The sequence below is a fragment of the Gavia stellata genome, chromosome 30, assembly GCF_030936135.1.
Source record: "Gavia stellata isolate bGavSte3 chromosome 30, bGavSte3.hap2, whole genome shotgun sequence".
NCBI lineage: Eukaryota > Metazoa > Chordata > Aves > Gaviiformes > Gaviidae > Gavia > Gavia stellata.
This window is the reverse complement of record NC_082623.1, coordinates 3,892,678-3,907,514: the sequence shown is the minus strand read 5'-3', so window position 1 is coordinate 3,907,514 and position 14,837 is coordinate 3,892,678. Positions and strand designations below refer to the sequence as shown.

At 60.3% G+C, this 14,837-nt stretch overlaps 1 protein-coding gene across 1 annotated transcript; it reads right to left on the bottom strand.

Annotated features, from left to right (window-relative positions):
• Positions 1–4,039: 4,039 nt before the first annotated feature.
• MDFI (MyoD family inhibitor) lies at positions 4,040–10,830 on the bottom strand. The gene is made up of 5 exons (XM_059831034.1): positions 10,759–10,830; positions 9,515–9,581; positions 9,039–9,230; positions 4,738–4,992; positions 4,040–4,327 (listed from the first exon to the last, which is right to left on the bottom strand). The coding sequence occupies exons 1-5, from the start codon at positions 10,828–10,830 to the stop codon at positions 4,071–4,073; spliced, it is 843 nt and encodes a 280-aa protein (XP_059687017.1). The 3' UTR covers positions 4,040–4,070.
• Positions 10,831–14,837: the final 4,007 nt, after the last annotated feature.

Genomic DNA, 14,837 nt, shown 5'->3' with positions numbered 1-14,837 from the left:
TGCCCCTTGGATCGCAGTGAATTAGAAGGGACCATCAGGATTGCATGGGGCTGGGGCTGGGGCAGGAGCGGGAGTGGGAGCAGGAGCGGGGGGCTGCACCGGCGGTGAGGAGGAGGAGGAGGAGACGGCTTCATGGGCCTCCTTGCTGGAGCGCGCCCCAGTCCGCCGTGTGAACTGGGAGGAAACAGGATGAAGAAAGTATTTGGAGTGGAAAATAAAAATCCTCTCTCTTGCTTTATTGATTGTGATTGTGGACAGAAATAGCTCGGGCTGTTGAAAGCAGTCCCCCACCGAAGGAGTGGAGGCACGTCCAAGCCGCTCGGATGCGGGGCTCATCCCATACAGCATCCTCCTGCCGCCCGCAGCACACGGAGAAAGAGGCTGCCCAGAAACCTCCCGGCCATGGGGTAACCCAACCCTGAAGCAGAAGGGTTTCTCACCTGCCTGCCGCAGTTCCTGCATAGTTTCCAAGCCTTGTGTTGTACATCTCGCTATACGCTGGCTGCACTGCCAGACATGCTCAGCATGGGAGCCCGGCAGCACAGATGCAGCCCCGGGAAAGTGCGGCCCCAGCAGTCAATTAGCAATTAGACAATAAGCCCCCATCATTAATACAGCCCATGTTCCACCCATAATAAATCGCCAGCAGAGAGTATCGGAGAAGCAGCACCGACAGCCAGCTGGGATCACGCACTGCCCATCCCGGGGAGGCAGACACGTGTCACTCCGGGGGGGGACCTGGCCACTAAGCTGCTTTAGAAACAGCAGCAACAGAGCAATGCTATTTTACGCAACTGGACCATTTAATGACTTTTAACCCGTTTCACTGAATTGTTTCACTTAAGACACCAAGCGAGGGGCCAGGGAAGGAGGGCAGGCGAGCCCAGGGTGCCCAGCACAGCCCAGCCTGTGGGGCCAGCAGCCACATGGGCACGGTGCTACGGCTCCCAGCTCTGAGAGAACTGTAAAAACCAAGTGCTGGCAGGAGAATAATTAGTTAAAACCAAGCACATCTGTTGGTAATTAATTCCCAGGCAGGAGGGTTTAACTCTTGCCTTCCCCGGTGGTTGGCAAGGTAGATGGCCAGCATCAGTTTGTATCCAGAGGAAGGCTTGAACTTTGCCTTTGAAGCCCTTTGCAGAGACTTGAGTTGCTTTGGTCCATCATTCCCTGCTCTGGTCTGTCATTCCCAGATCCCAGAACCGTCCCTGTTGTTTTCAAGAGCGCTCAGGATGTGAGCGGAGCAGCCAGCACTGCTCAGGGCAGCGAATGTGCCCCAGGCTTGGGGTAGGGGCTAAAAAAGTCTGGCTTTGGCCCTGCCGATGTCCAGCCCTGAACAGCCGGTGGAGAAGGTGGGACCTCTCTGAGGGTGGGTTTGCAGACCATCACTCTGCAGGGCTGAGCTGCACCAGCAACTGCTATTTTATTTGCATTTTTCGAAGGCAGCCATCACTAAAGTACATTCGTAGGCGTGAGTATCACATACATTCAGCAGTACATCATGCTCCATGAAGAGCCTGGCTCTGCTCCCCACCTCCCCGCTCCGCCTTGCCCGTGAGTTTCAAGCCACGGCGGGTGGACAGAGCTGCTGCGTGGGGACCCGGTCCCTTGGGAGCAGAGTTAAGAGGGCTTTTGATGCTGGAGCAAAGCTGGGGGGGAGCAGGTGGGGGGGCAGCTGGGTGCTTGGGGTGAGTGGGGTGCATGCGACCCCTTCCCATGCCGGGACACAAGCACACACAGCCCAGCCAGCCCGCAGGGCCCTCCCGCACTGGCGGAATCTGTTCCCCATTAAGCGACTCCAGCAGCGCTCGTTACAGCAGCTCGCAGGGAGAGCAGCCCTGCCAGCTCCAACCTCCCTAATTAGCACCACAAGTGAGGCCAGGCTGGGGAAGGCCAGCGCCTCCCTCCCTCCTTGCCAAGGATGCAAAGGGTTTGGAGCAGAGCCTCAGCCAGAGCCTGTGGAAAAGCTCCCACCGACCCTGCAAGTGCCGGATGGGGCCCTGGTCCCGTCCGTCCCGGGGTGTGCAGCAATCTGCATCCTACCCCTCAGCTCCCCACTGCGGGACTCAGCCTGGGCAGCCATGCCAAAGTGAGGGCTAAAAGCCCCAATCCACCACCCCAAGTCCTTCTCGCCATGCATGGAGTGGAGGAAGGCTGCCCATACCATCCTCTTCCCCTCCATGCACTTGCACAGCACCGGGCTCCGACTGCCTTTAGCTCACCACTAAAAATAGGTTTCATGGCTGAGCGGCAGCGCCGGAGGGCAGGCAGCCCAGATCCCAAACCAGCCTGTGTCACTGTGACCAACTGACCCATTTGGCCTCGATTTTTAAGCATTTTTCCCTCCTTGTTCAACTTCAGCCCAGGCAGCAGCATCGCCGGGACGGCTGAGGCCCCCGAGGGGCAGCGAGACTCTGGTGGGGGCCATGGTCCCTTACCTGCATGGCACAGCACGGCACGGTGCGGCACGGCAGAGTTGGTGCTCCCACGGCAGGCAGTGGGTGGCAGCAGGAGCACCCAGGCCACCCAAAATCAGAGGGCTGCCAGCTCCCACAGCCTCACGCCAACCCTGGGCAGCCCGTGCCCACCCCAGCCCCGCAGCCGGGAATTTGCGTCATTTATTTTCTCCTTTAGGGAAGTCGTGTCCCTGGGGCAGACGAAGCAACTCACGGCGGATGGGGTCCCACTGCAGGAGGAGCAGGGGACGGTGCTGCAACGGCGCCGGGGTTTGTCCCATGGCTGGGGGCCGATGCCAGGCTGCGGGACACCAGGACCTCGACCTGTTCCCCGGCTCGAAGGACATGGAGTCCTCTTGCATTTCCCCTCCCGACATAAGGACCAAAGCAGGAGCACCGCGGGGCTGTGACTGAGCCGTCCCATGTCCCCATGGCCAAAGGAGCCCTGCAGCCTCTGCGCCAGCCCCCCCCGCCCCATGCCTGCAGCCGGGAGCAGGACGGGGGATGCAGGCGCAGGGATGGGGGACGTGGTACGGCTGCGAGCAGCTCTTCCCTGGGAGCACCCTGCGGAGCACATGATGCGGCAGCTGTCTGTCAGAAATGAAGAAATACCTTTATTTACAGTAACAAACGAAAGGGACAAAAAAAATAAAATACCTTGACACTTCCCTCCCCTTCTCCCCAGCCCTTCAATGGGGCATTTTCCACCCCCACCCAGCCACGAGCCCTGTCCCTGGGGTGGCAGGATGGGGCCAACAACTGCTGGGGGTCATTGGGCACCAACCAAGCCACCCTGCCCCACCGCCCCCACCCCGGCACACACGCAGGGTTGGTAACGGCTTGGCACGGCTCCAGGCTCCCCCCAGCCGGGATGGCCACCCTGGCCCCCGGCTGCAACCCTGCTGCGAGGACCGGCGAAGGAAAAGCTTCTTCCCAATCAGCGTGGCAGGGAGGGGAGCGGGCTGTGTGTATTGCACTTGGCTGCTGATCTCGGCACCGAGGAGGGGCAGGGGCTGGCAGGATGTGTCCCACAGCACGGGACCCCACAGCCTGGCTAAAGGCTTCGGCACCTCCCGGTGCAGGGTGGGCTTCCAGCGGGGAGCAGGACTCTGTACTGCACCTTGGAGGTGTCCCGGAGTGGGAGGATGGTCTGTGTCACCCCCATGTAAGCCAGAGCACTGTCCTGGGGCAGCCCTGATGGTGGCAGTGGCTGTCCTCAACGCAGGGACCCCGGGGTGGCACCTGCGGGCTCTACGGGGCACGGGGCGGGCGCTCCTGCTCTCGGCTCAGGTGGCAGGAGGCTCCCACGATCCTCGGTGAACCGGCCCGGTATGGGGAAGAGGTAGAGCGTGACGGGATGCCAACCGTCCCCGGAGCCCCTGCAGCCCTATGGATTCACCCCTCCCCAGGCAGCATCCGAGCCCGGTTCACCAGCTCCAAGGATGAGGTTTGCAATGGGGGGGATACTGCTCTCCTCCGCCGCCGGGCTCCGTCTTTCGGCGTTTCACACCTGGGTGTCCCCACTGCCGACTCAGGGACTGGCCGGACCCTCGGCTGCTGCAGGAGGAGCTGGGGGGGGACCCAGTCCTGGTCCCCCCCACCGAGCGCAGCCCCTCAGGAGGAGAAGCAGAGCCCGCAGCACTCCATGCAGATCTCCAGGCAGTCGGCCGACTCGCAGCAGGCGTCGATGATGCCGCAGTCCATGTCGCAGGGCAGGTCGCAGTCTGCGCACTCGCCCGAGTTGCAGCAGCAGCAGCAGATGCAGGAGTCCTCGGAGGTGCAGGAGCCGCAGGTGGCACAGTCCAGCACGATGTTGCAGAGGGTCAGGAACTCGCAGAAGAGGCAGGAGAGGATGCAGTGGACGCAGCAGTCTGCAGAGGAACGGCCAGAGAGTGGGCAGGGGGGACGGGCCTGGCTGGGTGAGACAGCACCCGGCGGATGGATGCTCAGCCCCATAAGGGTGGAAATCCTCCCTCAGGAATTAATGGAAGGGATGGGAAGAGGGGCTTGGAGCCAGGCACTGCTCCAGGGGCCTCTCTCAACACCCAGGGACATGCCCAGCTGCCTGGGACATGCCCAGACCCCAAGAGAGACCAATTTTGGAGGACACGAGATGATCCCGCTCAGCACCCGCCCTACAGAAGGCTCCCAGGAGGAAAGCTCGGCTGGCGCCCAGATCAGGGGTCCCAGTGGGCTGGAAGGATGCTACACGAGAGACTCCAAGGGATTCAGGGCCGGAGAAGAGTGGCTGGAAAGGGACCCCCCTGGGGAGAGTCGGTACCTTCTTGCGCCTCAATAGGGATGTGGGAAGAGGCTGACTTGGAGCTGCCCTTGCTCTTCTTGCTGCTCTGGCTGTTGATGGAGTGATGCGACTGCAGCTTTCGGTGAGGCTTCTGGGCACTGGGGAGGGGGCGGAAGACCCCATTCCCCGCCTCCCCGTTGGTGCTCCCCGGATCCGGCCCCCGCCCGGCACCGTTCTGCAGCAGGTGGGTGCAGGGGCTGGGGGGCTGCAGGGCTGCTCGTACCTGGGGCTGGCCTGAGGGAGAGAACAGCACGTTAGCACCCCCCGGCCCCCCCTGCAGTGCTCTGCTGTGGGAGAAACGTGTACCCGGTCCCCTGCCACCGCACGGGAACCTGGTCCCCAGCTGGACATGGGGTGGCCTCGTGGCTGGGAAGAAGCAATGCTAACAGATACCTGGTCCGAGAGGATGGAGATGGAAAAGGAGATGCAGAAGAATGGCTGGAGGGAAAGAGACAGAGGCTCCAGAGAGGAAGGGATGAAAAAAAGAGCAAGAAATAAAGACTTGTCATGAAGGACGTGCTGCAATTGCCAAAACTCAGCAGAGGACCTGGAGAAGGGGTCCCAGCACTGCCGGCACGGGCAGGAGGGATGAAGCCATTGAGGCCAACTGGAGCGGGCGCAGAGGCACGGCGAGGCACGCTCACCTCGTGCCGAGCGGGGAAGAGAAGAGCCTGTGGCTGCTGCCAGGTGAGAGCCACCCCCGTGGCCAAGCCACCGCCCCACGAGCCCACGGCACGACGCTGCTGGACGGAGCTCCTGGCTGTCCCCACCGCCCTCCGTAAAGCCAGGGATGATGAAGCACCACTGGAGAGCCGGGCTGCTCATCTCCCCAGGACAGCGTGAACCGGCCACTTAATTAAAGGTCTCCCCAGCCTCTGGCTGAACTTCTCTGCAGGAGGAGGAAAATAACTATATCTGCTCTGTCTGCGCCTCCCTCCAGCCCTCGCACGCTGCAGCCGTGAGAGAGGCCGGTGGCCCCACGTCCCGCTGGGATGCTGCCGGAGCCAGCGGCACGGCTCAGCCCTTCGCTCCTGCCCGGCACTGCGTCCTTCTCCCCACACGCCATGGGGTGGGGGAGTCAACTGGCAATCCAGCACATGAGAGGGGGGTTCGATCATCCATCCCTCCGGCAGCAACACCAAGCAAAGCCACAAATAAAATCCTGCCTGATGGTGCTTTGGCCAAACTTTGATTTTCCTCTCCTGCGCCAGTAAACAAGGGATGATTCAGGCGAGAGGCTCGAGGGCAAAGGCACCTCCGGCGGCCAGGGAACAGGAGCTGCTTTCTGCGTGGGGTGGCCATGGGGCACGGCGAGACCGACAGGGTGGAGGGGGCACAGACGGTCCCTGTCCTGCACCCGCCCTCGCCGGCGAAAATAAAGTAGATGGAGGTTAAAAAAACACAAGTGCATGGACCCAGCGCCCAGCTCTGCCAGACTGGGCTCAGACTGCGGAGGAAGTTTAACTGGGTGCTTGGGTGAAACGCTGCGTCTTTGACGCATGCTGGGAAGGGAACTTAAAAATAACCAGAGCTGAGCGGGAAGAGCAGACTGGAAGCAGGAGGGGTGGGAGAAGGGCAGAAAGGAGAAATGGAAAACAGGTCTTGGACTAAATGGGATGTGTCCCTCCCAAAAAAAACCTCCGGGGGGGAGTTGGCTTCCCATGCGCCCTTCTCCAGCGCCCTTGACTGCCCGTGCCGGAGTGCGTGTGCCCAGCCGGCACCGAGCGGCACTGAGCCGGAGGGTGACCGTGGTGCCCCGGGGCTGCCCAGAGCCGCGGCGGGCAGGGGCCGAGCCCGCAGGGACCCGCGCAGGAGCCCGGCCCGGCAGTGTCCGACGGCAGCACTCTGCAGCGTCGAGCGCTGGGTTTCTCCGGGGGTTTGCAGCAGCGTGCAGCGCGCTCGCTTTGGCGTTCGGCATTTCGCTGCATTCCTCAGATTAAACTGTTTGTAAATCAAAATCACGCTCCAGCTCCAACGAGTGGCAGCGAAAGGCAGTCAGTAATCCCCCCCTCTAGGTTAGGAAAAATAGCTTCCATTTTTTAGGAGAGCCTTCAACTCACAGAGGCCCAAAGCTCTTCTAAAAGAGACAGTTTCAACCGGAGGCTTAGGTGGAGCAGTGTATAACACTCCCTAACAACACGAGTGTCAGGGCAGCAGTGGGGGGGGGGACCAGCCCACCCTATGACCCCCACCGCATCCGCCCACCAGCACCAGGGTGGGAAACCAGGGCTTTGGGGGAAAGCGCCTGCCTTTGGCTCTTCCAACAAGCAAAACCCCCTTCCTGGACATGCACTTTGTGTTTCACACCCGAGACGATGCTCCCCGGCACAGCCGCGGTGCTGGCTCAGCTCAGGTTCCCCCACGGCAGCATCCCCGGGGCTCGGTGGACAGATGCCCAGACCGCAGCGGTCCTCGCCCCGCTCTGACCCCCCCGGCCATCGGCTCTGCCAAAGGTCATCTTCCCAAGCCGCTAACCGGGCTTGGACAAACCAGCACGTCGTGGCCGCCTGAGCGGAGCCTGCTGCTCTCGCCTGAAACTCAACACCCAGAGCCCCAAACCCACAATCCCCACTTTGGTTGCTCCCAAACTGCCAGAAGACTGACATTTAAGAACCATGGCAGGCTTCGACGAGCAGCGCTGAGCCTTGGGGGAGCTGATCCTGGCACCGCTGGCGAAGGACAGGACCCTACACACGACAGCCCCTTGCTGCCGCGTCCCCCCGACCTTGCATGTGCCAGGCTGGCACGAAAATGCCACCATCACCCCCTTCACCTTCCCATGGGGGAGCCTGACTGTGCTACCCAGGTACTGCCAAGGGGGGGGGATTTGCCCCCCTGCAAGCGATGGTGACCCCCCTGTAACAGCACCAACGGGGAGTGGGCTGCAAAGCAAGGGATGCTGGAGGGATGCCGGAGGCGATGCTCCGCAGGGAGCTGAACCTCGTTTCCCAGGAAGGGGAGGGGAAAGCTGGGGGGGGCCCTGCACCCAGCACCCAGGCAAGCCCGGATGCGGACGGCCACGTTCCTCCCAGCCTGGGGGCCCATGGGGCGGCTGCCCCCAGGGGGGTGGGCCGGGGAGGGGGCTGCGCGGGGCCGTGCCATGCAGGGTGCAGCAGGCTGCAGCGTGACTCAGAGGTGCAGAATGTCTGTGGGCAGCCGGCCCAGCTCCCAGATGCTTTGCAAGGGCTTGAGCTCTGGTTGAGGAAACGTGCACTTCTTGCTCCACGTATGCTGTCAGGAGCACCCAGATTTTGCCGTTCCCTCCCCTTCCCACCCCGCCTGCCCGCTCTTCAAAGTTTGCAAACTTGTTCCCACCCTCCCTCTCCCTGTTGGGAAGCATCCATCTACTTTACGCCCCTTGGAAGGGAAAGCTGCGTGTTCACATCCAACGGAAAGGGAATGGCTGCGTGTGTAAGGGGCGGCCTGGGAGCAAAACCCTCGGATCCAGGCTGGGGGCCAGGGAAAGGATGGACGGCGTGACTCCAGGAGAGCCCAGCCTCCCATCTCCCACATCTGCCAGCTCTGCTCTCCCATCCCCACAATACATCAAGGGCACCCTCACCCCCACCCCTGCTTCTACCCCACCCCGGTATTTCTCACGGCGGGGGGACCGGCAGGTCTGCAGCAGCAGAAATAGGGAGGTGCTGCTTGGCTTCACCACCGCCTCCCGCAAACCCAGATCCTCAGTGCAGGCAGCCCGTCCCATCCCCTGCCCGTTCAGGCTTTGCACCAGCCTCACCCTTGCCCTGGATATGCCAAGCAAGAGCTGTCCCGATGGGAGGCATCTCCCTTTGCTCCAGCAAATGGCTGCTGCACTCCCCTCCTGCGGCTGTGACCGCAGAGCCCCTTCTGCCGGGGGCTCTCCTCTCTCCCGTTGCTGCTTTGGGGATGCTCCATACAGCAGCCGGCTCCTTCTCGCGGGGGCCGGTCCCTCTTCCCACCACAGCACCCCAGCAGGACCCCAACACGACCGAGAGCTCCTCCAGCCGCCCGCCCTCCTCCTCCTCTGCCTCCAGCCGGTCCTAAGGATGAAGGCAGTGAGAGGCATCACGGCGCTGCTGGATACCCGCCCTTCGCTTTCCCTGGCTCCCCGTGACTCACGCTCAGTTAAAGTCTTTTGCTTTGATGTGGGGAAGAGCAGAGCGAGGAGAAGACGGCTTCCCACCATGGCTGCCCGCCTTTTTAATGATCCCGGTTACTGATTAGACAGCAGCAGCCCAAAGCACGGGCACCCGGAGGTGTCCGGAGCTGCATGTGCCGCCGCGGAGGGAAACACTCACATGTCACAGCTTCGGGAGCGCCTGTGAGCTCAGGCCAGGGACCCTTCGTCAGGACTTTTTGGGACTCATCATCTTCCAGGGGTTTCTCCTTCGGCGCTGCGGGGCCGGCAGTGGGGCGGGCGGGTGGCCGGGGCTCTGCCGATGGTGCCGCTGGCGTCTGCCTCGGCGAAGGGCGCGAGGTCTCGCCCGCCTCTGCAAGAGAAATGGGGTTGGAGCTGAGCACCCCGGGGTGCACCGAGCTGTAAGCAGAGCCCCCCAGTCACCAAAACCCACAGCAACCCGCAGCACATCCCCAGCTGCTGCAAACAGCACCGGTCGGTGCTTTGGGACTCTGATTTTGGGCATGAGCCAAATCCAGCCGCCCCTGTTGCTTCTGCAGCCCAGAGACCACGGTGCGGGGAAGAGCTGCAGCACTGTGAGGGATTTTGGGCTGCTGGGGATGGGCATCGGGGCTGCATCGCTCTGAAGCCACTCACCCTGCTGCAACGCCAGCGGTTCGGCAGCACCCTCCCAAAAACCTTCCCGAGGTCCCACATTCCTTCTCTAAAAAGCCAGGAGATCTGGTTACGCTCAGCGGTTCAAGCTGGATTCTTCATCCCCCCCTTCCCATGAAAGGGCCACTGTCTTCCGTGTGGGAGCCGGCTACCACCTCCCCTCGCATTCCCGCTTGCTCTGGGACGGGAGCAGCCCCTGCGGGACCCCCTCGATGGGGCAAGCAAAACCCCAGACAGGAGATGTGTTATCCCCCGTGGGGATAAACCCCAATGCCGCACACCCCCTTGCAGAAACCCAGCGAGGAGAAGGCGTAACCACCTCCCACAGAGCCAGCACTGTGGGCTGGGGGGCTGGCTGCCCCCCCAAGGTGGGGTGTCTGGGGGGCTGCGGGGTGTCTGGGGGGGCTGCATGGTGCACAGTGCAATGCTACACTCCCCCACCCACCGCGAGCCCCCTCCTCGCCGCTCCATCCCTCTCCCCGGCACCCGGAATAGCAACCGCTTGCACAACAGGGGCTGGACCGCACTTTATATAAATCTAAATTATAGCTTGGGCGAAGGGAGGGAGACCAAAGACCCATAATTTCCCTGGCTATAACAAGAGGTCCTACACGCAGGCAGGCAAGGGCGGGTGGGGGGAACAGAGACCTCGGACACTTCATTATACTCAATATAACAAGAGGTCCTACAAGCAGGAGCCGGGGAGGAAGGCAGGCAGACCTCACACGTATAATTATAGGGACTATAACAAGAGGCCCTACAAGGGAGGGGAAGGGCCCCATCCGCACCCCGGGGTCGGCAGGAGCCTGGACATGCTGCAGAGGGGCTGCAACCAGCCCGAAGCGATGCTCGCTCAGCTCCCAGCTCCACTACAGCCCGCACGCTCATCCGTCTGCCTCAGTTTCCCCACAGGACCATCCTCTCCACTCTCCCCAGGATGCTGATCCAGCCTGGGGCACTGGAGCTCCTGCGACAGGGGGTTTGCTGGGAAGGAAAGCTCATCCCGCTGCAGAACCCTGCTCGCAGCTCTCGCAGGCGAGGCAATTTTGGGGCTCGACCAAAGGAAATTCAGCAGCTCCAGCTGAATTTTGCACAGCAACGCTGTCTCCAAATCCCAAGCAGAGTGGGAGCACATGAGCTGCAGAAAGGAGAAAACTCATTCCCATGCCCCTGAAAAGCCCAGGGCAAAACAGAGAGGAGAAGAGAGCAGGCTGTCATCTACCTACAGGTGTTTGCGCGTAGGTGTGGCGTATAGGTGAATAATAACCACATGTTGCTGCATCCACCTCCTCTGTCATGTCCCAACCTGGACCGGCCTGTGTCAGACCTGCAGCATTTTGTCAGCGCCTGATCTAAAGCCTGTTAAAGCCAGACACGAAAACCCTGATGGCTGAGGAGCTCTGGGTGAAGCCCTGAGTCAGAGGCGCCCGGTGCAGAGCACGGAGGGTGCAGCTCCGGCGCGGTCCCCAGGAAGGCATGCGAGCCACCGGGCATTGGCATAGCTGGGGAGCTGCTCCGCTTTCTGCTATAAGATGTCCCCACTACGCTCAGGGCTTAAAAATCAACAGCCAAGACTTTGGGGGTGCCCAGAGCAGCCCCATCACCACCAGATCCCCTGCTCTGCTCTCGCCCCCGAGGTCAGCGCTCCCCTCCGCAGCGAGTGATTTACACTGGGAAAAAGAGCTGGGAAATCAGGTGCTGCAGCGTGAGAAGGGCTGGCAGCCGCTCTGTGCACAGCGAGAGCTCCAGCTGATCCCTGCCTCTGCCCCGGCTGCGGCTGCTCTGCGCTGCCTCCATCACATCCCTTGCCCCCTCCGTGCCCGTTCCCGAGGGGCTGAGGACAAGGATGGTCTGTTTAGACCCTGAGCTCTGCGAGCGTGGATGGCGAGCATGCCGGTCCGCCGAATATTGAGACAAGGCTCGTTTTTGCCATGTCCACTTCACCCGTATAATTACCCTGCACAACAAGAGGTCTCACACACAACCACAGCGATGCAGGGAGGAAGATGGCAATTAAATTAACTCCCACCGGAACAAGCAGGCCAGAAGAGAGACAAAAATAGACAGGAAAGAAATTTGGGTAAGCTGGTCCTTCCCCGCCTTGTGCAGCCTCGTTTCCCCATCGCTGCGCCTCCATGGGGAGTGTACGGACGGCGCTGACCCCCAAGTGCACAGCGTCCCCCGGGAGTGAGATGGAGAAGGGCTGACCCCGGGGCAGGGCTGGGGCAGCCGGACACGTGTGGGCTCAGCACAAACCCTGCAGGCTCCTGCCCCACAGCTCCCTGCCTGCACCGCTGGTCTGCTGGGTCTGGGCACTTCCCAGGCACCTTCCGACCCACAGGGAAATGGAGCGGGAATGCACAGGGAAAACGCTCATGCACTGAGCATGCATGAGCACAGCAGCTCAGAAACAAGCCTGGCAAAATGCACCCAAGGAAGAGGCATCACTCCTGACGGCACTGGGAGAGACGGACAGACAGACCCCCGGCACTGGCAGAGTTGCTGGGGCATAGGCTTGCCCGGCTCCCCCTCCTCCTTTAAACACCCCCCGGCCCCTGCTCGCAGGGGTGCTCACACTGCTGTGCTTGGCACCGCCAGGCACCTCTTCCAGGCCAGGACGGGCACAGGCGCAGGACGTGCGGCTCCGTAGGGGTCCCGTGCAGGTAATCCCCTGCCCCCTTGGCTGCACGCCCTCATCGCTCCTCCAAACACTCGCTTTGGGGTACAAAGCCCCTGCGAGAGGGGGTCCTGCTCCCCAAACCACACTAAGCCGGGCAGAGAGGGTGCACGGGGAAAGAGGTGTGGGGAGATGCTGCTCCGTCCCACCATCACTGGGGTCTGGAGGGGGTCCCCCGGCAAGGTGAGACCCTCCTCGGGGGTCCCCTGTCCCCACTGCCACCAGGGCAGGGACTGGCTTCTTCCCTCCACTATCACCCCCGCTGCCGCCAGAACAAGACCACGCTTGACCTAAATCTGCCGGGTTTAAAAGCAACCACAAGCCCGGGCAAAATGCAGACGAAGCCCTAAGGAGAGCCGGCCCTCGGGATGGGGCGTCCATCCCCTGCACCCCCATAGCAGCTGCACCCCCAGCCCCTTCCCGGCCGGGGCAAACGCTCATCACGTGGCAGAGAAACCACCCTGGGATGAGAGTCCAGGTCTCTGCTGCCCCATTCTGCACGACCTTCTGTAAAATACAAGGGAGAAATGAAGGTAATGTGGCACAGGGAGAGCAACCCACATGTTTTGTTTATCAGAACAGAGATAATAAGGCATTTAAAAATAATAAGCCAGGCTTCAATAAAACACAGCACTGCCGTAAGGTACGAGAGATTAGAAAAGCCGATAGATGTGGAGCTACTTTCTTTGCCTCCTGGTTGCCAAGCCTGGGACATGGGTCAGGTTTTCTGACTGTTCTCCCCCATTTACAAAGTCCAAATCCACCCGTCGTAAAAGCCCCAAGACATCAGTGAGCTCCAAAGTCCACCAAGCATCGCAGGAGTTGAGAAAAAAGGAGGGAGGAGAGGAAAGATGTAAAGAAGCTGGAAGGTTTCATGGGCTTTAACAGAGTAGCTTGTAATACTCCTGCAAAGTCAAACATACAACATGTCCCTCTGGGAGCACCGGCTGTGGGACGGACCTGCTTTGCACGGTCAGTATCTGCAGGAGCTTCTGGGGCAACCACCAGACATTGTCCTGATTAGTGGAAAAAGTATTTGTGCTTTGGGTGGGAGGCGCACTCAAATCCCGATGAGCTTGCAGGACTGAGCTAACCCATCCCTGAAAAGCTGGACAAACAAAAGGAAACAGCAGTGTGTCAGCAGCTGGTGAGAGCTGTCCCAGGATGAGACAGAGCTTCTCCATCAGCACAAACAAGAGCCGCACCGCAGACACCACGGCCACAGCACCGTCCGGCTCACGGGGACCTGTGGGTTTCTTCTCTACAGCTGGTTGTAGTGCCCAGACCCCCAGCTGGGAAGGCACGGAGGATGTGGGAAGATGCAAAGCTGGAGCCATGCTTTTGGGTCAAACCCACCCAGGTTGTCCCATGGCTCCCACTCAGCCTTCCTGCAAGAGATGATCTACCCAACCAGTTGGGACCTCTGATTTATCTGCCCCTCCTCTATCCAAGTGCCTTTGGCTAAAGAGGAAGAAATCTGGTGGCAGGAGATGGAGGGACACCTCACCGGCATGGCATGTGCCCACCACCGCTGCCCCACGCGTGGCTGCATGCCAGCGACGGGCAGCACGGGAGAGAAAAATGCCTCCGAGACACAGCAGCTAAAGACAGGCTTGGACCGACGAGCTCAGAAGCAAATCCCATCTCTCCAGCAGGCAGCGTGTTTGGATTAGGTGGTGGCAACCTTGTGAAAGGGAGGGAGAAGGGTCTCGATGCGTCTGGATCCACACCTGAGCTCTTCTGGACCTGAAGAGCATCCAAATCTAACGCCGTGGGTCGCGACTCCTGCCGATGTGGAGATGCTCAGGAGTCTCCCGTCCCCCCTTCTCTCTACCTTTAATCCCTCAGGAATGGCTGGTCAGGGACGAGATAATGTTGGATGGAGACACAAACAGAGACAGTCTAGCGAGGCATTTGCCATTAACAACACGCTACCTTGCAGCAATATTTAGTTTGGGAGCTTTCTAATCTGTTTCATGCAGATAAAATGAGCGTGTAATCTCTCTTGGTTTTCCCGTACACGCTGCCTGGCCCAATCAGGTGCCTGTCTGACCTATTCAAGGGATATTTTAGAGCTTGATTAAGTGGTTTCAAGTGCAGAAGAGACGGCACTGAAGCAAATCCTTCCAATCCCACGAGCCAGGCTGGAGGAGAGGAAAGCAAAATTCTGGTTTGAAAGTTTGCTCAACTGGGAAAAATCCAAATGGCTTATTTACATTCAGTCTGAAATTAATGCACTAAAGCATTTGCAGATTCAATGATATTCAGGGAAAGGAAAAGGAGGGTGGGAGGGGAAGAAGGAGAAATGCCCAGAGCTCCTGAGCACGCCTGGGACAGATCCAGCACAGCTTTGCTTCCCTCCTGGAAAGTGTTAGCCCCAGTGCCTCTCTGCTCACCTGGGCAATGCTTTGGATAAACAATTCAGTTCTGGGACAATGAGGAATCCGGTCAGAAAATATTGGTTTCTATGAAAAGTGACTTCCTAAATGCAAAAAAGCAAAACAAAGCAAAAAAACCCACAAAACCCCAAATAGCTTGCCAGCCTGGGAGTTGTTATTATTTGTTATTTATAGCCATTGGGTGGGTAGGAAGAGAGGAATTTCGGGCCGGCCAGACAGGCCAGGACCA